The sequence below is a fragment of the Lepidochelys kempii genome, chromosome 11 (assembly GCF_965140285.1).
Source record: "Lepidochelys kempii isolate rLepKem1 chromosome 11, rLepKem1.hap1, whole genome shotgun sequence".
NCBI classification, from domain to species: Eukaryota; Metazoa; Chordata; order Testudines; family Cheloniidae; genus Lepidochelys; species Lepidochelys kempii.
In genome coordinates, this window is record NC_136390.1 from 55,897,211 (window position 1) to 55,919,085 (window position 21,875).

General features: G+C 47.5%; 1 protein-coding gene across 5 annotated transcripts in view; it reads left to right on the top strand.

Annotated features, from left to right (window-relative positions):
- SLC39A10 (solute carrier family 39 member 10) overlaps nt 1–21,870 on the top strand; it is a 78,292-nt gene extending 56,422 nt beyond the window's left edge. For 4 of the 5 annotated variants that reach the window (XM_073306241.2, XM_073306238.2, XM_073306239.2 and 1 more), the window contains 2 exons: nt 13,531–13,721; nt 18,601–21,870. In XM_073306241.2, coding sequence (XP_073162342.1) covers nt 13,531–13,721; nt 18,601–18,759 — 350 coding nt within the window. In that variant the 3' untranslated portion in view covers nt 18,760–21,870. The remainder of the gene's footprint in view (nt 1–13,530; nt 13,722–18,600) is intronic. The other variant, XM_073306242.2, reaches the window with a different exon arrangement.
- The last annotated feature ends 5 nt before the right edge of the window (nt 21,871–21,875 follow it).

Consider the following 21,875-nt stretch of genomic DNA (forward strand, 5'->3'; position numbering starts at 1 on the left):
ATATTGTGTGTTTGTGTTTAGATATATATTTTGAATCCCTGCCCCACCGCACTTTGTCACTTGTCTGTGTGGCTTGTAAATGCTTTCAGACGGGGACTGTGTGTGTTGCCTATTTGTACAACACATAAAACAATGAGGTCCCAATCCTGATTGATAGCTCTGTTACCACTCAAGAATAAGTCAGTGGCTAGAAATGCAAAAGCAGATAGGACTACTGTGTTCATAAGCATTTGAGATGTGATAGCTACCTGGTAGAAATCTGTTTCCGAGTGGGTAAAATATTTAATCTGGGGGAAAAATTCATGGAATTAACAGATTAGCTGTGAATCTGTCTCTTGGAAAAACAAGATGTTCTAGAGGTATGGATGAGATTTGTGCTGAAAACACAACAATTCACTGAGCACGGTAGCAGGAAAGTAGTCGGTAGATCAATCTGCTTTGAAACTATGGGTTTCAGAGTAACAGCCGTGTTAGTCTGTATTCGCAAAAAAAAAAGGAGTACTTGTGGCACCTTAGAGACTAACCAATTTATTTGAGCATAAGCTTTCGTGAGCTACAGCTCACTTCATCGGATGCATACTGTGGAAAGTGTAGAAGATCTTTTTATACACACAAAGCATGAAAAAATACCTCCCCCAACCCCACTCTCCTGCTGGTAATAGATATCATGATAGCTCACGAAAGCTTATGCTCAAATAAATTGGTTAGTCTCTAAGGTGCCACAAGTACTCCTTTTCATCTTTGAAACTATCTTACTGTATCCAAAACTGCATGTACATCATAGTATAAAACCTTCCACCAGATGAACTAGATACTGATTCTATCAGTCTCCTATTTCTTTAAAGCCAAAAGATTGTTTGATCCAAATGAAGAATCATAATAATACCTAGCAGTTATATAGTGCTTTTCATCAGCAGATCTCAAAGCTTTACAGAAGAGGCCAGTTTTTTCCCTATTTTACATATGGCAAAACTGAAACACAGGAAAGGAAAGTGACTTTCCATAGGCACAGCAGACCAGTGCCACAGCTGGGAAGAAAACCTAGATCTCCTGAGTCCAAGTTTAGTGCTCTCTCTACTAGGCTTCTTGTAGAAACTTCAGTGTTATGCAACATAAAATCTTCTTTTAAATCAGGGAAATACATAATCCTACCACAGTTTGTTACATCAAGATGCATTTAGGAGATAAAGTAATTTTAATAACAATGTATAAAAGTCAGCATGACTGACATGCTCTGAGTAGATGAGAATTTTTAGCATCATCATGTGTTCAGCATCCTGAAGAAGCTTATAAAAGCAGACATGAAACAGAGAAAATAAAGATTTTTTTTTTTTTAGCTGTAAAAGTAATTGGAGAGGGAGCTAAGTGGCTTAAGTGCCACACTTCTGGCAAGAGCTCAACTCTTGAAATACAAGATGAGTCACATATGGAAAGGAACATTAAAATAACAGTAATCCACATTTCAGCTCTGCATTTGTTATGCTTAGGGGAGGCATGGTATGGTGGAATTCTGGAAGAGCTATATAGGGAAACTTGTATAGCATCTGTCACTCTTTGGTTGGGTCACATCAGCATTCAGTCATTCAATTTCACATTGCAGTCAAATGATAAGTTGGTGATTTTTAAGGCATTTTGGAAGAAATGAGGCCTAATTTAGAGGGCGGAAATGCAAGTTGGAATTTTGGATGCTCTATGTAAAATCTAGGTGAGAACTGTTCTGTTAGCTAAAGATCTATTTTCTACAGACTAAAAATGCTGAAGACTTAGTTATACCTTAAGGGTTCCACACAGTTGCGTTCAAAGCTTTTTATCATGTCACACTAACTTTCACGGTGGTGTCCTTAAGATTGCCAAGGCCCTCTGGCAACTCCGTCGTCCATCCCTTCCCCCCTCAAAACGGTCTGGAAAGAAATATTTTGTCCCAGCCAAAGGGTTTGATTGTCTTTATACCGGCCCTCCCCCAGGCGCGCCGGTGATTTCTGTGGCCAATGAAAGAGACAAACGGGCATACCAGCTGGACCCCCAAAAATAAAGAGGCCAAACGGTTGGACCTGTTTGGAAGAAAAATTTATTCAACGGCCAGTTTGCAGTTCCATGTGTCAAACAATCAGGCCCTCTTGGGCTGATAAAATTTTAACTTATGGAACTCCATCCATAAATTCAAGGAGTGCCTCCCTCAGGGTTTGCCCCAAGAATGTGGCACCCTGGTCGAGGAGGGCACTGCGGCTGCCAGGTGCTCCCTCCAGATGGCATGGGACACAGTGGACTCGGCAGCCAGGGTGGTCACATCGGCGGTGGTCATGAGGAGCGGTACCTCGCTTAAGACGTCCGGACTCTCCCAAGAAATGCCAGCCTCCATCCAGGGGGCAAAGGGAGTGGTCTCTTTTCGGACCAGACGGATGTGATGCTTCATGGGCTAAAAGACACCAGGGCCATCTTTCGCTCTCTGGTCATGCATACACCTCAGCCTGCGAGAAAGCAGTTCCAGCTGCCACCTAGGCCTTGGCAGAGGGTCTGCAAGGAGAAGGGACAGAGTCATTAGTTTCAGCTGCTGTCACCCTTCCTCCAGCTCACCTGCACAGCCCGGCCCAACAAAAAACCCCAGGGGCCAGAAGCACTCATTTTCAGGGTGCGGTTGAGAGCAACACCCCAGTCACCTCCCAGGATCCACCCCACTCTTTCCTCAACCGTCTTTGTCCCTTCTGCTTGGCCTGGTCCCGAGTCACCTCAAACCGTTGGGTACTGGACACAGCATCTCAAGGTTGCACCCAGCAGTTTTCGGCTGCCCCTCCTTTCCACCCTTCCCTCCTTCTCATCCATTTTCAGGGACACTTCTCACGAGCAACTCGTCAGCCAAGAGGTTGAGAACCTCCCGCCCGTGAGGGTGGTGGAGGAGGACGACACTTGGGACATGACAGGGAAAGGATTCTGCTCCCATTATTTCCTAATCCTGAAAACAAAAGAGGCCATCAGACCCATTTTGGACCTGTGACACCTCAACACGTCTCTCAAAAAGTTGAAATTTCACATGGTCTCCCTGGCCTCCATTATCCTCTCCCTGGATCCGGGAGGCTGGTACACTGCCCTTGACTTGAAAGGTGCCTATTTCCATATTTCTGTATTCCAAGGTCACAGGCATTTCTTCTGTTTTTTAGCGGGCAAACGCCCTTTCCAATTTACGGCTTTCCCCTTTGGGCTCTTATCGGCTCCAAGGGTCTTCACGAAATGTATGGCACCAGTGGCCGCTTACCTCAGACGTCGGGGGGTCCAGGTCTTCCCGTATCTCAACAATTGGCTCATCAAGGGCAGGTCTCGGGAACAAATGCAGAGAAACCTCGATCTGGTGCATTCCATCTGCTGCGACCTGGGCCTGTTGATAAATGAGAAAAAAATCCACCTTAAGGCCAGTCCAACACAGAGTTCATTTGGGCAGTTCTCAACTCCACGTGAGCCAGAGCCTTTCCTCCAGAGGTGCTTCTTCCGACCATGTCAGACCTGATCTCCCATGTGAAGAACCACCAACTCATAACAGCTCACACATGCCTACGGTAGCTGGGCACGTACGTGGTCAGTTCTTTTCATGGCCACTGCCTTGTCGCAGACCCTGGTCTCTGATGCTTCGGACCTGGGCTGGGGAGCCCGCCTTGGTTAGCTCAGCACTTAAGGCTGCTGGCTGTAGCACGATCTGGCCCTTCACATCAATTTCAGGGAGCTACGGGCTGTTCTTGCCCCACCTGAGGGGCCAGATAGTGCAGGTCCTTACTGACAATACCACCACGATGTATTGCATCAACAAACATGGCAGAGCCAGGTCGTCAGCCCTTTGCCAAGAAGCTCTCCGCCTTGGGGACTTCTGTGTGTGGCATGCCATTCATCTGGTAGCCATGCACCTGCGTGGGACCAAGAATATGCTAGTACAGCAGTTCTCAAACTTTAGCAACCCAAGGGCCCTCATTTTGATTTTAAAATTTTCAGGGACCCCGCCCCCATTCCACCCTTGCCCCACTTCTTCCCACCCCCACTCACTCCATTCCCCCCTCCCTCTGTCACTCGTCTCCTCCACCTTCACTTGCTTTTACCAGGCTCGGTCGGGGGGTTGGGGTGAAGGAGGAGGTGTGGGATCTGGGAGGGAGTTTGGATGCGGGATGGAGTGCAGGGTGCAGGCTCTGGGTTGGGGCAGGGGGTTGGGGTGCAGGAGGGAGTGAGGGGTGCATGCTCTGGCCTGGGGAAGGGGGTTGGGATACAGTGTGGGGTGCAGGCTCTGGGCTGGGGCAGGGGGTTGAGGTGTGGGAGGGAGTGAGGGGTGCAGGCTCCGGTAGGGCTGCGCTTTCCTTGAGCAGCTCCTGAAAGCGTCTGGCACTTTGGATGCGGCTCCTATGTTGGGGGCAGGGTGTCTCTGCGCACTGTCCCTGCCCACAGGCACAGCCCCTGCAACTCCCATTGGCCGCAGTTCCCTGCCAGTGGGAGCTACAGAATCAGCACTCAGAGCAGGGGGCAGCGTGCGAAGACTCCCTGCCCTCCCCCCACACACACTTCCCCAGTGGCCACAGGTACATGCTGGCTACTTCTGGGAGCAGCACAGAGCCAGGGCATGCAGGGAGCCTTAGTCCCACTGCACTGCCGGACTTTTAGCACTGGGAGAGGGGGAAGAAGTTGATCAGTGGGGCCCGTGGACCCCAAGGAGTACCTTGGGAACCCCCAGGGGTCCACGGAACCCAGTTTGAGAAACGCTGTGCTAGCAGATCGCCTCAGCAGGACTCTCGTCTCACCGCGAATGGTCGCTCCACCTGGAGGCAGCCAGTATGATCTTCTGAAAGTGGGGGACTCCCCAGGTGGACTTGTTCGCATCTCACCAGAACAGGAAATGCCACGTATTCTGTTAGCTCTGGGGGATGGACAGGAGTTCCCTGTCGGATGCTTTCCTGCTTCCATGGTCAGAAGCCCTGATGTACACCTTCCCGTTGGTGCCATTGATCCAGGGAGTCCTCGTGAAGATTAAACAGGACAAGGCAAAGGTTATCGTGTTAGCCCCTGAATGGCCTCGCCAGCACTGATTTGGTACACTGCTGCACTTTTTGGTAGCCATGCTGCTGCAACTCCCTCCCTGGCCCGACCTGCTGTCCCAGGACCACAGCTATCTCCTGCACCCAAACCTGGAGGCATTGCACTTGACAGCATGGCTGCCGCATGGCTGAATGCGGAAGAGCGGGAATGTTTGATCTGGGTGCAACAGGTCTTGCTGGGTAGCAGAAAGCCATCCACCAAAGCGACTTACCGTGCAAAGTGGAAAAGATTCACATTCTGGGCTTCGGATCAATGCGTCCTGGCCACACAGACCTTGCTGCAGGTGATCCTGGATTATCTTCTGCACCTCAAACTTCAGAGCTTATCCCTGTCATCGTTTAGGATCCACCTAGCTGCTATTTAGACTTTCCACCCTCTTTTCCAAGGCAGGTTGGTCTTTGCTCACAACGTGATGGCCCAGTTCTTGAAAGGTCTGGAGCGTCTTTATCCTCACGTCCGGGATCCTGTTCTTCCCTGGGATTTGAATCTCATGCTGTGGAGGCTCATGGGGCCTCCCTTCGAACCTCTGGCTTCCTGATCTCTTCTCCTCCTCTCCTGAAATGTAGCATTCCTGGTGGCGGTTATGTCCACCCACAGAGTGTCTCAGATCAGGGCACTTATGTCAGAACCACCCTATATGGTGTTCTGCAAAGGATAAGGTCCAGTTACAGCTGCACCTGGCGTTCCTGCCCAAGGTAGTTTCCCAGTTTCATACCGGCCAGGACATTTTCTTACCAGTCTTCTTTCCAAAGTCTCATAAATCTGAAGAGGAGCACAGGTTACATGCCCTGGACATCCGAAGGGCACTGGCCTTCTATATCGACAGGACGCGGCCATTCTGTAAATCAACGCAGCTGTTCATTGCGGTGGCAGACAGGATGAAAGGTCGCCCAGTGTCTGCTCAAAGGATTTCATCCTGGATCACGGCCTGCATACAATACTGCTATGAGCTGGCGATTGTGCCTCCGCTGGCGATAGTCAAAGCGCACTCGACTAGAGCACAAATGTCATCAGCAGCCTTCTTGGCTCAGGTGCCGATCCAAGAGATCTGTAAAGCTGCTACCTGGTCATTGGTTCACACATTTACACCCCCATTATGTGCCTACCCAGCAGGCCTAGGACGGTGCTGGCTTCAGCAGGGCAGTGCCATAAGCTGGAAGACCGTAAACACCGAGTCCACCTCCGTGGACACTGCTTGTGAGTCACGTAGAATGGAATCGACATGAGGAAGCAGTAAAGAAGAAGAAACAACCATTACCTACCTCTCATAACTGTTGTTCTTCGAGGTGTGTTGCTCGTGTCCATTCCATTACCTGCCCTCCTACCACTCTGTTGGAGTTGCCGGCAAGAGGGAAACGAGAGGGTGTAGGGTCAGCAGCACCTGATATACTGGCACATGAGCGTGGCACTCAAGGGGGCTCCATTGCTGACCCTATGGATACCACTAAGGCAAAAATCTCTAAAGACCATGCATGTGGGTGCACGCACACCTAAAATGGAATGGACATGAGCAAAGCATCCTGAAGAACAACAGTTCTTCGAGTGATTGCTCATGTGTATGCCACAGTAGGTGTTGCGTGCTCGCTGCGTGCACCGGTGCCGGAAGTTTTTCCCTTAGCAGTACCCGTACAGGGGGAGCATTGCTGCGACCCCTGGAGTGGCGCCTCTATATCGCGCTATAAGGGGAGCTGTGCACTCCCCCCACTCTCAGTTCCTTCTTGCCGCCAGTGAAGGTGAGTCAGAACTTCTTGCTCCAGCTCTGGTGCAGCCTTTCCAGTTGATCTCAGTAGTACTTTTAGCTAGTGTTAGTAGCTCATAGAAAGTAGTTTTCAGTTGTTAGAGTGGGCTCGGGGCAGCCCCATGCCCAAGGCTTCAAGTCTTGCAACTCCTGTCACCGTTCCGTGCCAAGGAGTGATCCGCATGCTGAGTGTTTCCGTTGCTTGGGCGAAACTCACGTGAGTGAACACTGCAAGATCTGCAGGTCCTTCAAGCCACGAACTAAGAAGGAGAGAGACATCAGGCTTCGCACTCTCCTCAAGGAATCGACGCTGGCCCCAACTCCAGCACGCCAAGCGGACTCGGTGCCCGGCACTGTGTCATCAGGGCACAGCAAAAGCCCCTCCACCAGCCGGCACTCCTCCCCCTCCAAGAAGCAGGGGAAGGGCTCCACCTTGCAGCGGCACCGAGAGAAGGAAAGGGGAGAGACTGGTCCTGCATTGGGCAGCCCTTTGTCGTCGTCGTCCCGCCCCCGGGCCCAAAACCTCCAACTCGTGTTAAGCGGAGTAGCCCGGCAGTGCCAGCATGCACATCTCCTGCAGTCAGGAGGCCATCAACGCCGGAGGCTCTACAGGCCGCACGAGACATTCTGAGCTTGCCAGTACACGGTGCTCCGCCACTGATGGGCCCTCGGTCCCGAGGCAAACCGCTGCCAGAAGCTTGTCAGACCTCCCCGGCGCAGCACAGCTCCTGCTCCAAGGACCACTCCCTGCCTTGTTCGACATGCGGTGTCCGGTCAACTCGCAGCTCACATCCACCACCATCGACGCCAGCCAGGCTACCCGGTTCGACACCATCCGGGCAGGAGTCTGAGGGTCCCTCCACGCTGCGCGGTAGCACTGAGACAGGCACCGGAGACGCTCCTCCTCGCGACGCAGTTACCATAGCCGGTCTCGGCACGATTAAGTTCTTGCTCTGTCAGACGTCGCACACGGGACTCTCCTCGCGCTTCATTGGCACCAGGGCACCGTAGCTCCAGGTGCCAAAGCGAGTATCAGAGCAGCACTTCTGGTGGGTACCGGTCCTTGACGTCGAGGTCCCGGTCCCACAGAAGACGGTGTCACAGGCACCGTTATTCCTAACGCTTCTACAGGATCGTGTGCTTGGTGGTGTCCTCGGCCTTGGCACCCAGCCGTCCATCACTGGGCCGGACCAGGTAGCGCCACCGTGCCCTCAACATGGACAGTGGCAAGGGGCCCCATGGCAGGGGCAGTGGTGCCAATGGGCATCGTGGCTGCCGATGCCCTCCCAGACGGGAACCCGCTTGGTGGCCGGGGCATCCGAGGCTTCATTGGCCTCTCTATCTCGGCCGAGGCCCACGGCTCTGTGCCGGCCTCCTCTCTGGCACTGGATGATACCATAACAGCACCGCCACCCTCTGCCCCGCAGGAAGATTTCAAGGTGCATCAAGACCTGCTAAAGCAGATGCTGTGCAGCTGCCAGCTGCAGGTCGAGGAGATGGAGGGCCCATCCGACTCCCTCCTTAATGTACTGTCTTCCTCGGCTCTGGGCCACCTGGCTCTACTCCTCTACCAAGGAGCAGCCAACATCTCCAACACCTTGTGGCAAATTCCCGCCTCTTTGGCCCCGATTTCCAAGAAGGCTGAGAGGAAGTACTTCGTGCCAGCCAAGAACCACGAGTACCTCTATTCTCACCTGGCACCTAACTCTGGTGGTGGAATTGGTGAACCACCGGAAGCGACAGGGCAAGCCCGCACCCACCCCCAAGAATAAAGACGCCAGGAGGAAATTTTGGTAGAAAATTTTATTCCTCTTCAAGATTCCAGCTCAGGGTGGCCAATCATCAATCATATGACTTTAACCTATGGGAGTCCCAGCCAAAGTTTGAACCACTCCTCCCAGAGCGGTACAGAAAGGACTTTAAGGCTCTAGTGAACAACGGGACGACGGCGGCTAAAGCAGCCCTTCATGCAGCATCGGACGCGGCCGATACAGCAGCTCGCTCGATGGGTTCCACAATCCCTATGCACAGGGTGTCATGGCTCCTCCTGTCCGGGCTATTGGCGGCAGCCCAGTCCCTCGTGCAGGACCTGCTGTTCGACGGGAAAGCCCTGTTCGCAGAGCAGACGGACGTCAGGCTGCACGGGATGAAGGACTCCCGTATCACTTTGCAGACCTTGGGCCTCTACATCCCTACGGCTAAGGACAAGACCAAACCGCAAACGTCGGCTCAACTTGCAGGGAGCAAATATGAGCCCCCGTACAAGAGTCGGAGAGTCCAAAAGAGCCGGCCTTAGCAACAGTTCTGCTTTGCCTCACAGCCCAGGCCCTCTCAGGGAAAGAGGCAGTTTTGACTATTTACAGGGGGGCACCAGGGCAGTTGCCAGGGAAAAACCCCTATTAATAAAGTTTGTTCTGTAACCGATTGTCTGCCTTTCAGGTGGCGTGGTCCCGCAAACATCGGACCAATGGGTCCTCAACACCATTTCCAAGGGCTACACATTGCAGTTCAGTTCACCCCTGCCCTACCACCCCCAATCCCTGGTAGGTCCTGTGGACCCTAGGGCAGGAGATGGAGCGACTACTGCACCTGGGGGCGGGTACCAGTAGAATTCCAGGGCAGGGGCTTCTACTCCCGATATTTCCTGATCCCAAAGGTGAAAGGGGGTCTCAGGTCCATCCTGGACCTGCGGGATCTCAACCGGTTTATGGTCTGCTCCAAGTTCCGCATGGTGTCCCTCGTCTCTATTATCCCCTCCGTGGACCCAGGGGTTTGGTATGCGGCCCTGGACCTTCAGGACATGTATTTCCACATCCATATTTTTGAGGGGCACAGGCGCTTCTTCCATTTCTTGGCGGTACTAGACCACTACCAGTTTATGGTCCTCCCATTTGGCCTATCCACAGCATCCAGGGTTTTCACGAAGTGCATGGCGGTGGTAGCAGCCTACCTCAGACGGTAGGGGGTACAGATCTTTCCATACCTGCATGATTGGCTTCTCAAGGGCAACTCTCGGTCCCAGATAAGGGCGCATGTGGAACTGCTCCTGTCCACATGCGCTGATCTCAGCCTCGTGGTGAACAAGACCAAATCAGCATTAGTTCCGGTGCAGCACATAGAGTTCATAGGGGCTCTATTGGACTCCGTAAGGGCCACAGCCTCTCTCCCGCTGAGCAGGTTTGAGACCCTCAAAGATTTCATCGCCGTTGTCACTGGAAAGGCCGTCACCGATGCAAGAGCATGCCTTCAGATCCTGGGGCACATGGCGGCATGCACGTATGTGGTCCGCCATGCCAGGCTCCAAATGAGGCCCCTCCAGCTCTAGCTAGCCTCCAAGTTCTCCCAGGCCCTGGACGGGCTGGACAAGGTTCTCACAGTACCATCCTGGTAGTTGCCTCCCTACAATGGTGGTCTTACCCAAGCAACATTCTGCAAGGGGTTCCTTTCCGGAAAGTGACCCCATCATTAGACCTGGTGTCTGATGTGTCAGACTTGGGCTGGGGAGCTCGCACAGGGAACGTGCAAACCCAGGGGATGTGGTCAATCTCGGACCTGTCTCTCCATATTAATGTCAGGGAGCTCAGTGCGATACGGTTGGCGTGTGTTGCTTTCAACACATGCCTTTGTGGCAAGGTGGTCAGTCCTTACGGACAACATCACCACGATGTACTACATTAACAGGCAAGGCAGGACATGTTCCTCGGCCCTCTGCTGGGAAGCGCTGAGCCTATGGGAGTTCTGTATAGCCCACGATATCTCCTTGAGGGCTTTCCACCTATCAGGTGTCCACAATACACAAGCCGATCGCCTCAGCAGGTTTTTCTTCCCCTAGTACGAACGATCACTCCACTCAGAGGTCACTCACCGGCTCTTCGGAGAGTGGGGAGTTCCCCATGTAGACCTGTTCGCAATCCACCAGAGCCGGCGTTGCCCCCCGGCTCCGGGGAGGCTTGGGGAGGGGCGCAATCTCAGATGCCTTCCTCCTGCAGTGGTCAGGCCAGTCTTTCTATGCTTTCCCACCATTTCGCCTCATCAGCAAAGTCCTGCAAAAAGTAAAAACAGACAAAGAACGTATCATCCTTATCGCCTCAGCGTGGGCCCGCCAACACTGGTATGGAACCCTCCTGGATCTGTTGGCGGCCCCTCCGAGGAGGTTGCCACTTCACCCGGACCTCCTCTCCCAGGACGGGGGCCACTTCCTCATCTCAGTCTGGCCGTTCTTGTACCTGACTGCGTGGCTGCTCAGTGGCTAGATGAGGAGGTGTTTGGAAGAAGTCAGGCGGGTCCTCATGGAGAGTAGGAAGCCATCCACACGCCGGATGTACCTGGCGAAGTGGTCCAGATTTTCCAGGTGGGCGGTGGGGCGGGGAGTCTCCCCATCGTCCGCACTGCTCCAGCTTATCCTCAACTACCTCCTGTCCCTTAGGACCCAAAGACTGGCACCCGCCTCTGTCAGGGTAGACTTGGCGGTCATATCAGCCTTCCACCCGCCAGTGCAAGGGCACTCAGTCTTCTCCCATACTATGACCGCCCGCTTCCTGAGAGGCCTTGACCGCTCATTCCCATGTGCTAGATCCCCCGTACCGTAATGGGACCTAAACCTGGTGGTGTCCCGCCTCACAGGACTTCCTTTTGAACCACTGGCCACGTGTTCCTGGTCTCACCTCTCGTGGAAGGTAGCCTTCCTTGTAGCAATCACGTTGGCCCAATGTGTCTCGGATCTCAGGGCCTGGACCTCGGAGCCCCCATCTACGGTTTCCATAGGGATAAAGTCCAGCTTCACCCACATGCGGCATTTCTCCCGAAGGTGGTCTCCGCCTTCCATATGGAACAGGACATCTTTCTTCCCGTCCTCTGTCCTAAGTCCCATTCCTCCAACGGGGAACGCTCCCTTCACACGCTCGGTGTGCATAGGGCACTGACCTTCTATCTGGATCGGACCAAGCCGTTCCGGAAATCCTCGCAACTTTTTGTTGCCTCAGCCGAGCGTGTGAAGGGGCAATCAGTTTCCACCTAGAGCCTTTCTTGCTGGATCACCTCGTGCATACACACGTGCTATGATCTGGCAGGGGTTCCCCCGCCACCGATCGTCAGGGCGCACTTAACGAAGGCTCAGGTCTCGTCGGCTGCCTATGTAGCCCATATCCCAATCCGAGACACCTGTAAGGTTGCCACTTGGTCCTCAGTTCACATGTTTACTTCGCATTATGCGATCGTCTCCCAAGCTAGAGATGACGCCGGGTTCAGCAGGGCAGTACTGCGTCCTGGCAACTCGTGAACTCCTACCCACCTCCAACAGATATAGCTTGGAGTCACCTACTGTGGAATACACATGAACAATCACTCGAAGAAGAAAGGACAGTTACCTGTTCCTTAACTGGTGTTCTTCGAGATGTGTTGCTCATGTCTATTCCACATCCTGCCCTCCTTCCCCTCTGTCGGAGTTGTTCGGCAAGAAGGAACCGAGGGTGGGGGGAGTGCGCAGCTCCCCTTATAACGTGATACAGAGGCGCCACTCCAGGGATCACAGCGGTGCTCCCCCTGTACGGATACTGCTAAGGGGAAAACTTCCGGCACCAGTGCACGTGGCAAACACGCAACACCTTCTGTGGAATAGACATGAGCAACACATCTCGAAGAACACCAGTTACGGAACAGGTAATTGTCTTTTATGAGAGACAGGTAAGCATTTTTTTTTTTTTTTTCATCAGACTGTAAACTCTGATTAAATTGTCAGTGGGAGATGTTTGCTACTTACTTTCAGTTTTAGGTCACTGTGAATAATCCCAAAAATTGAATTACATCGGACATGAAGTCTTCTGTTCTCATGGGGTGCATCAGTGTCACTTTTCACCCCAGAATTCACAAATAATATGTTTGACGGAAACAGAACTGTTGAAATAGAAATTAAGTCCGGGAATTCTGTTGTCCTGTATCTTTAGACACAGGTGATTTCTACTAAACCTATCTTAAAAATAAAGCAACAAAAGGAGGTGCGAACCCCACCTCTCTACACCTATATTAATGTTGGAGATAATTATAGTGTAGCAAATACTTAATACTGACATCACAGTAGGATACAAGGTTAATGTAACACATTTCAAGCCAGTAATGTATAAATCAGTGTGGATTTGTGTAATCTAGCCTTCTCCTGAAAATCTGTTTGACCATCACTCTCTTCCCTTCCCCAGTGGTACATTTTCCAACTTCATATGCTGTAGCTCCCTCCTGGCACTAATGCTCGTTTATCGTCCTTCCGCACATGCGAAGTAGAATCTGTGAAGATGAGAGCGACGCTAATAAGCCCTGAGGGACTGGTCAAGAATGAACCTGCATTTCTTTTATTAAAAAGCCAGCACCCCGCCCTCTGAACGTCACTGCTTTTGTACACACAAACCTGACGGACTTCACAACTGCACTCTAACTGGGAGGGCTGGCTTGGGATCCTTTCAGAGTTCTGTTAATGCCCCATATCAGCTAGTATGAGTCATGGTTGCCTTTGAAATCAGATTTTAATCCAGGAAGTGGTATGTATTGTAGGCTATATAGTCATACACTGTTGCCCCTTCTCCCCTCAAAAAAAAGCCTCCAGTACGTTTGCCACAATGATAAACACTTGAGTAGTTCCTTAGCTAGATTAGATAATATAACTGAGGGCAAATGCATCTATTCAGTCTCTTGTGAGATTATGCCAATTAAAAACTTTCATTATTCTGTCTCAATTTCAGGTGATTTTGCCGTGCTGCTTAAAGCCGGTATGACAGTAAAGCAAGCTATTGTGTACAACCTCCTGTCTGCTATGATGGCTTACGTAGGGATGCTGATAGGCACAGCTGTTGGACAGTATGCCAATAATATCACTTTATGGATCTTTGCAATCACTGCGGGCATGTTCCTTTATGTTGCATTGGTAGATATGGTAAGATTATCATTTTGTATTGCCTTATTCTGCATGTATGAAATCTGTGACTTTGAATAACCCACAATGTAACTTATTTTTTTTGTGTTGCGCAAAATAAAGCAAACCACCTACAGGCAACTCTCTAGACAGCCATTCATACCTTGCCATCTCTTAAAAAGTATAGTATAGTAAATTCGTGGGGAAAACCTCCAGCGTTTTGCAATGTCCGACTTGTTTGGGTTTTCATCTGACCAAATCCATTCACTCTCAGGGTTGCATGTTAAGATATAAAAACTTCTTTAATACCACTTGCTGCTCTCCCAGTGACAGTCACCCTTCTAGGCTATCCTTTGATTTTTGCTGCTTTGTGAGGATGTGTTTGGATACTCTAAGGCAGTCCATGATTGATTTTAAGTGGAGATCAATCCTAAAACTGGTTTCAGAGTGGCAGCCGTGTTAGTCTGTATTTGCAAAAAGAAAAGGAGTTTTGTGGCACCTTAGAGACTAACAAACTTATTTGAGCATAAGCTTTTGTGAGCTACAGCTCACTTCATCAGATGCATACATTTGGTCCCAAACATATCCGTTTGGATGTTTAGAAAAGATTGTTGGTAAATATGGCTATCAGGTTAATTCGTGACGAATGTCAAATTTAACAAATGTTGCTTCTTTGAGTGATGATTAAGGCTAAGGTTATGTCACGGAAGTCATAGATTCCATGGACCTCTGTGACATTTTCTGCTTCATCCTAGGGCAGTGGGGCCTGAGCTGTCAGCTGGTGGGGGCAGCCCTCAGCTGCACAGGCTTTCTCCCCTTCCCACCACGCCTCAGGGCTCATTCTCTCACATACACCCCTCAGGCTTCAGTCATCCCCTGTCATGCGCCTCCCTTATTTTTAGTAAAAGTCAGGGACAGGCCACCAGCTTCCATAAAAATTTTTCTAATGCGACCTGTCCCTGACTTTTACTTAAAATAACCGTGATAAAATCTTAACTTCAGTGATGATTGATGTGTGTTCCACTTTTGGTGTGGCGTCTTTTGGCCCATGCCTGCACGCTAAGTGCCCTCGCACCTAAGAGCACAAAAGGGTGGAGCAAGGACAACCATCCCTCAGATCTTTATTATTGCACATGGCTGAAAAATGGAACTGCTGTTAGTGTCCTTTACTCTAGAGCACCAGCACAGTGAGTTTGCTCAACTTCTAGCTATTGCTGACTGTAGGCTAGTTTGAATACCGTATTTTGATGGTTTTGTGGTTTTTGGTTATTAAGCTAATTTGTTAGTCAGTCTCCCCCCGCCCCGCACGATTTTTTTGTCTTTGTTACCTGGTACCAGGTCTTCATCCTTTATGGTTGAACAAAAATCCCCCTGCTTTAAGTATTGTCCCTTATGCAAGATGGCTATATATCTTTTAATGCTGGCCACTCAAAATGTTCATTTTGTTTAGCCAAATGTTCTATTTGTGGTTCATTTTCAAAACAAACTCAGAGTAAGAGACGCTCACGTAAACTGTTTCTCTGGATAAATCTAAGACCTGCTTCTGATCCAATACACAAGACTGACTCAGATCTGAGCAGTCTTCTTCTAAGAGTGCCCCAGCCACTACCAGTTCCCAGGCTCCAGCCTCTTCATCTCAGTCCACAGAGATTTCGGTTCCCGAATCCTTGTCTGACTGTGGGTGGGGCTTCATCATTGCTCTTCCAAAGAGCATAAGAATAGATGACTGAGTAGGACCTTCTAAGAGAAAAGGGCAGAGATAGCCTTGTCTTAAGGGTTGCTCAAAGCCTGAATATGAATATGGTTTCCCATGGCACCCTAGTACCCATGTCGGTACCAACGTAAGAACAGCCCATAGCAGTCACCTACACAGATGCTGCAGTATTGTTTTTAAGGAGTTCAGCAGCAGTGTTTTCTGTATCAGTACCAGCTTCATCAGTGTCATAGTCATTGACGCTGTCTACTCCAGTCCTGAAGATTTATAATTTATTTTCATCAGTAGTGGCTGTATCAACACTGAGCTTTGTGGTACTGAGGGATTTGGTGGTGTCTGAATTTCCTGAGCGTCCTTTACTATCTTCAGCAGTTAGAATATCAAGCTCTGGCAGGCTGTTGGCACAGATTGTACGTACAGCACCAGTGAGGGAGATCCCTAAACAAATCTTAGGGACTCCTACGAGGTCTGCTCCACTTCTACAGCAGGACTATTCATTCTCCATCAGTCTCAAACAAGAGCTGGGAGAGTCTGTTCTCTGACAGGGAGTCCAAGGGTGCATGCACAATCAAAACAGGCATAGACGTTATAAGCACTGGGGTTTCCCCTGGTGTGTACACACACACACGTTTTGTAGACAACATGTCTGTAGCCCTCATTCCTGGTCCTACTAGGCTCCTAGGGCCTTCCTCACTTTAGAAGACCCATCTCCTCTATCCACTCCAGGGTAAGATTCCGCTCCCTTGTTGAGTCTGAGAGTTCAACCGCGTCAGTAACCTCAGGAGTTTCCTGCTCCACCACCACAACTTCAGAGCCCTGAGAAACATCACCACCCTTCTGAACTTTCTCCAGCTGCCACTTCTTCATCTTCCCCTGATGAGGCTGTAGTGCTGTCTGCTCCATCACATCTAGAGTGCAAGACAGGCCAGGATCTACTCAGAGGAGTGGCCAAAACATTCTGGTAGAAGTAGTGTGTGAAAAATCACACAGGTTTGTCGTCTTGCACACCAGCTGCAATGTAGACATACTCTAAAAGGGTCTTGAACCTGCTGTTCGTTTCTACAGTTGTTTGTGGGAGTGGGAGGGAGCAGGGATATGTGACAGAACTGTGAATATATAGAAGATAATGTCTTCTCTTCCAAGAACTCAACTCTCATTTATTTGTGCTCATGAATGAGGAATGTATTTATCTTCTACGGCCACACAGCATTGCATTTTTCCTATATTTTAAATGAAATGCTAGAATATAGTTTGGAGAATGAGTAGCCTTGAAAGTGGTTATGGATGTGGAATACCAGTGTTGTCTCTTTGTAGAAGTTGATTACAAAACTTGAATTATGGATGCTTCTTCCAGATAGTGCAGATGTGGAAGAGAGAATTGGCAGTAGCAGTTCCCACACAATTCTCTGATTAGGTTTTTGTATTACTTTATGAACAGAACTCACTCGTAATGTAAATTCATTTCTTCAACAAATCTTGTCTGCTAACATGAATAGGAAGTTTGCGATCTTTCACAGTGTGAGACTGGGACTCTCTTCATTATGCTTCATGACCTAGGATATCCTGTAAGAACACCATAGTATGACTTATTGATAGCTGTTTGCTCAGCTGTCTAGCCTGCTGCAGAACTAATTAATGAAGGTATTGGTCCAAAAAGTATTTTTTTTTAAGAAATTTAAGGTCTCAACGCTTTTTAAAGTCACCAGATGCCTTGTGCTGTCTACTGCTACGAGCAGAGTGTTGTATATGCATGTCCGGTTAGAAGCCACAGGCTTGACAACATGTCACATTCTTTCCTGATACTTGTAGTGTATTCAGGTATTAAGAATAACCAATACACAAAAAGCAGTGCCTATCATCATAAAGAATTTATAAATCGGAATTCCAGATCAGCAAGCTTGATTTCTCTGTGGATTACTTAAGTCTTCTAACTAGAAGACAATTCCTTTATTGTATTTTTCTCCTGCATTATGTATGAAAGTCTCTTCTTGAGGTAAGGAGTTCCTTGGATGAAGGAAAGAATTACATTTATTTTTCCTCATGCTCTTCTTGTGTAGGGATTTGAAATTGCATTATTAAAAAATTATTTCTGTTTGTAGATATTGTGGTTGTGCTAGAAAGTGTCCCATTTAATTTCAGAGCTTCCAATGTTAAGTTCATGATTCTTTTAGATACAAATGTTCAGTACTGTTTGGCCTTCATCTCTAACGAGGCAAGTCAAGAAGATCCACATTTTTTTTAATTGCTTACGTGGAATTTCTCTTGAATTGACACAATTACATGTTGTTTCCTATTACTTTTATACTTTAGAGGTATTGATAAATAAATGTAATTAATTAGTCATACATCGCTGTTAAACTTGAGTAACAGCTGTGGATGCACTAATAAAAGTAGATTATGGAATTTTCTGAGAACTCATAAGGGGAAAACTTATCTTTCCTGCCAATAAGCTTGCACTATGGCAAAAAATGTCAGAATTCATTAGCTCAATCTGTATAAAATCCTCAATATCAACAATGTATTTATATCAGTTTAATTACTGGAGCAATATACAAAGCATTTTTACACTTCCTTTGTAATAGAGGTGTTTACCTCAGAGATTGTGTGGGTTTTCTTGAATAGAATTATTTAACTTTTAACTCAAAAGAGCAAAACTCAAAGGAAGTAGGCATGGTTCCTATCCGAAGGGTATGTCTACACAAACTGTTAGGGTGCAGCAAGCTGGGGTGTTTCAAACCACAGTACATTAATGCACACTAGGGAAAATTTAGTGCACATCAGCAGGTCCATACAGACAGTCAGCGTGCAGCATGCTGCACTTATGTCCCAGCTTGCCACACAGTAAGAGTTTGTGTAGACGTGCAGTGAGGAGCTTACATTCAACATAAGCAAGCAACACAGTGGCCAGAACACTACATTGGAATGCCCAAAGGAGGATGCTGTAGCTTACTAGTCTCTTTTAAAAAGTATAGAATTGGTTGGTGACAACGGTTTTATGAGATCAAGATCAAGGTCAAGATCAGGTGGTGTTTTATTGACTACCTCTAGGCATGCTGCTACTCCAGTTGCACTTTATTTAGTTGATGATTTTTCTAACTGAATCTCGGTATTGCTATTATGAGCTAGACAGTTATTTCACTTCCATCACAGTATTTGTAAACTATTGTAAAACGTTTCCTTTTTCAGCTTCCAGAAATGCTTCATGGAGATGGCGATAATGAAGAACATGGATATTGTCCAGTGGGGCAATTCATTCTCCAGAATTTAGGGTTGCTCCTTGGATTTGCTATCATGCTGGTGATTGCACTGTATGAAGATAAAATTGTGTTTGACATCCAGTTTTGACCATTTCCGGAAACTGCTATGGTTCCAGTGTTACTGTATGGCTTTGAGGCTGCACTGTTGTACTGTACGCACATTGCTCAGCGAGAAGGCAGTGGCTCGCACTACTACACAAGTACAGTCTGTCTGTTCCCGCATAGATTAACTTTCGCTGCTTGCTAACTAAAATAAGACATGGTGCACATACTGTACCTTCCAAACGCAAGTGACCGAACTTAAGTCGGAAATGTTGCATATGAAAAGACAAAGTTGTGTGTGCTGTACGTGAAGCATTGTGCAACTGTTTACAAATCAGCATGCAGTGAAAGACCTAGTCTGTTCTGGAAATGTCTTTTCACATTACAGTTGAACAGAATCCACAAAACTTTAAAGGTGAAATCCATCCCTCTGCAATGGGCCTGCACAAGGTCTTTGTGCTGTGTAATTCCCACGTAAGGCTTACATGCCATGTATACCTCATGCTGGCCCTCTGCACAATGGTGGATGTTACCCTAAGACAATTAAATGCTACACTTAGCACCTGACTGGAAAAACTGTGCTTTTTTAAACCTAAAAAAATCTGTTTAAAACATGTTGATATACACCTTAAACTGCATTTCATTGTTCTAAAATTTGTGTTTAAGGAGGCAGACTGTTGCAATATGCACAGGCCTGTGTAATCGGCTGCAAAGAGCTCTTTCCATTGAGGATCCGTTTTCCTGATTAAGATTTATTTGATGTTAGCTCCTTGCTATTGGTAGGAAGATGAAGTAGAGTTAGTATTAACTTGGGGAAGTCCCTGATGTCAGAAGGTTAATGGGCTATTCCTGATTCTTGCTTGAGAAGCTAAACATGCTGAATATTGGGTGCCACTTAACACCTAAACTACTGATAAATTGTGGCTGTGAGTTTGTGCAAACGCACCTCTAACAAAGGATCCATAGTGGAATTTCTCAGTTTTAACAGTTGAATTTATTTTGGGATTCAAATTTTGTCTCCTTTTTACAGTAATAGCTTCTGAAATCCAATGTACTGAACCCAGGTACAAAGATTATATTAAAAAAAAAGAATGCCCTGTATATGTAGTACTGGTGGGTCATTTACAATGCTGTAATATCAGGTCTGAATGTATTACTTCCATGCCCTGGCATCAGAGTTTATAGCACCAGCTATTGCAGGCAATAGACTATGTGCTAGAAGATTCCCATTTCCAGCATAAAGGAGTTAATATTTTTTAACATTTGTTAGATCTTAGGTATCTAGGGTATATAAATGCAGCTGTCATTAAATTACCGGTACGTGTGAGTTAGGAGGATAGGGTGAACCATCAAAATCCTTAAACTGATTCTAGCAGGTTACCTTGGCAGTAAGCAAAGGTGCTTGTATTGCCAGATGTAAATTAGTTTCTTTTCTCCCCAGCTGTCCTAGTAAAATTGTGAATTTGTGCGATGTACAAGCCCTGTTAATTCTGCAGTCTGACTTGATAATCTAGGACCAATCCTAAGCATGGTGGTGGTCTTCTTTTAACTTGCTGTTCTAGTTTTCATTTTTATGTCTGCCAGGTAAGCTGTATGTTGCTGCACACTGTCAAGTTTTGTTTCAGTCTGCTTAGCATCAGTGTAGTTGCTAAAATTGCATTGGTTTAACATCTGAGTGAGCCAGTCAGCAGCATCATTCTGGTTTAAAATTAATCTGTGTTCCTGTTCCTTTTGACCCTTCAGTTTAGTGATAGAGTTGTTCCTTTTTCTCAGCCACTCCCTTCCCCCCCAGAACAGTCTGTACATTTTAAAGATATAAGTTGGCTCCTGCCAGTATTTGTTCCTAATGCAGTATCAAGGAACTTGCATATACAGTATTAAGTGTCCATTCTGTAAAAGGTGTGGCTTCCTCAGTGAAGACGTCAAAGTCAAGGGTACAATTGTGCAGTCCTTGATGCACAACACACACTGAAGTCAGTTGGAATTTTGCACATAAAAACATTAGATCAGACCCTAATTGGCACAGACATCATCTCATTTAATGTTTTTAGAGTGGATTTTTGTAACAAATATGCTAGGGAAAATGTTCAAAAGCAACTAAATGACTTAGGAGTATAAAGATATGTCTACACTGCTGCTGTGCAGACACTTGCTACAGTGGTGGTTTTTCTGTCACTGGTAAATCAAGAGGCAGTGGTTAGGTCACCAGCAGAATTCTTTTGTCAAGTGAGCAGTGTCTATACCTGTGCTTAGACCCATCTAACTGCGTCTCTTATTTCACACCCCGACCACCGTAGCTAGGTCAAGCTAAGTTTTAGGCGTAGAACAGGCTTTAGGAGCATAAGTGCCACTGAATTTCAATGAGACGAAGGTCCAGCTACTCAAAGGTATTTAGGTGCCTAACTCCTATTGAAATCAATGGGAGTTAGGCCCCGATCCTCAAAGGTATCAAGGGGTTTAAGTGCCCAATTCACATTTGAAAATGGTACTAAGGTACTAACTTTCCAGAAGACCTTTTTCCCACTTGGAAAAACATGGCCATATTAAAGCATTAGGTATTGCATTTTCCACTAAGAATGGAATTTGTTTCCTTGTTTGCTACTATTTATTGTGATTGTGAAGAGCAATATAACAACTGTGGCTTCTTCTGTAGGTTTCCACCAGTGTTTAATTTCAAACCAATTCAATGTAGTTTTATGTCAAGTTACAGACTATCTGAATTTCAGTGTACTTGGCTTCAACATTCCATTCTGCTTGAATACAGTCTCATTTAACATGTATTCGTTGGAGGGCATAAATGTTACTTGTATATTACAATGCTGTCACTGTGTGACATCCCATATGAATTTTGATGTAGATCACATTGCACTCAATCAGCAGTGATTATGCTTAGAAAATACTGTAGTAGCTAGATGCAGTGTGGATTTTTTCCATTATGATTTATAGTTTAAAAATGTGATTATGGTCCTACAAGATACTTGCTGAGCTATAAATCTTTTTTTGTTAAACTAAATCATTTAAATAATTTTTATAAAGCTGGGAATGATCAAATGCTGTTTTGTTCATTGTCAGCAGTGTTGTGTTCATTTTATGTATGTTCCTTATTTATAAGGAGCTTCAGAAAATAAAATTATTCAATGAGCAAACATACTGGTTGGTTTT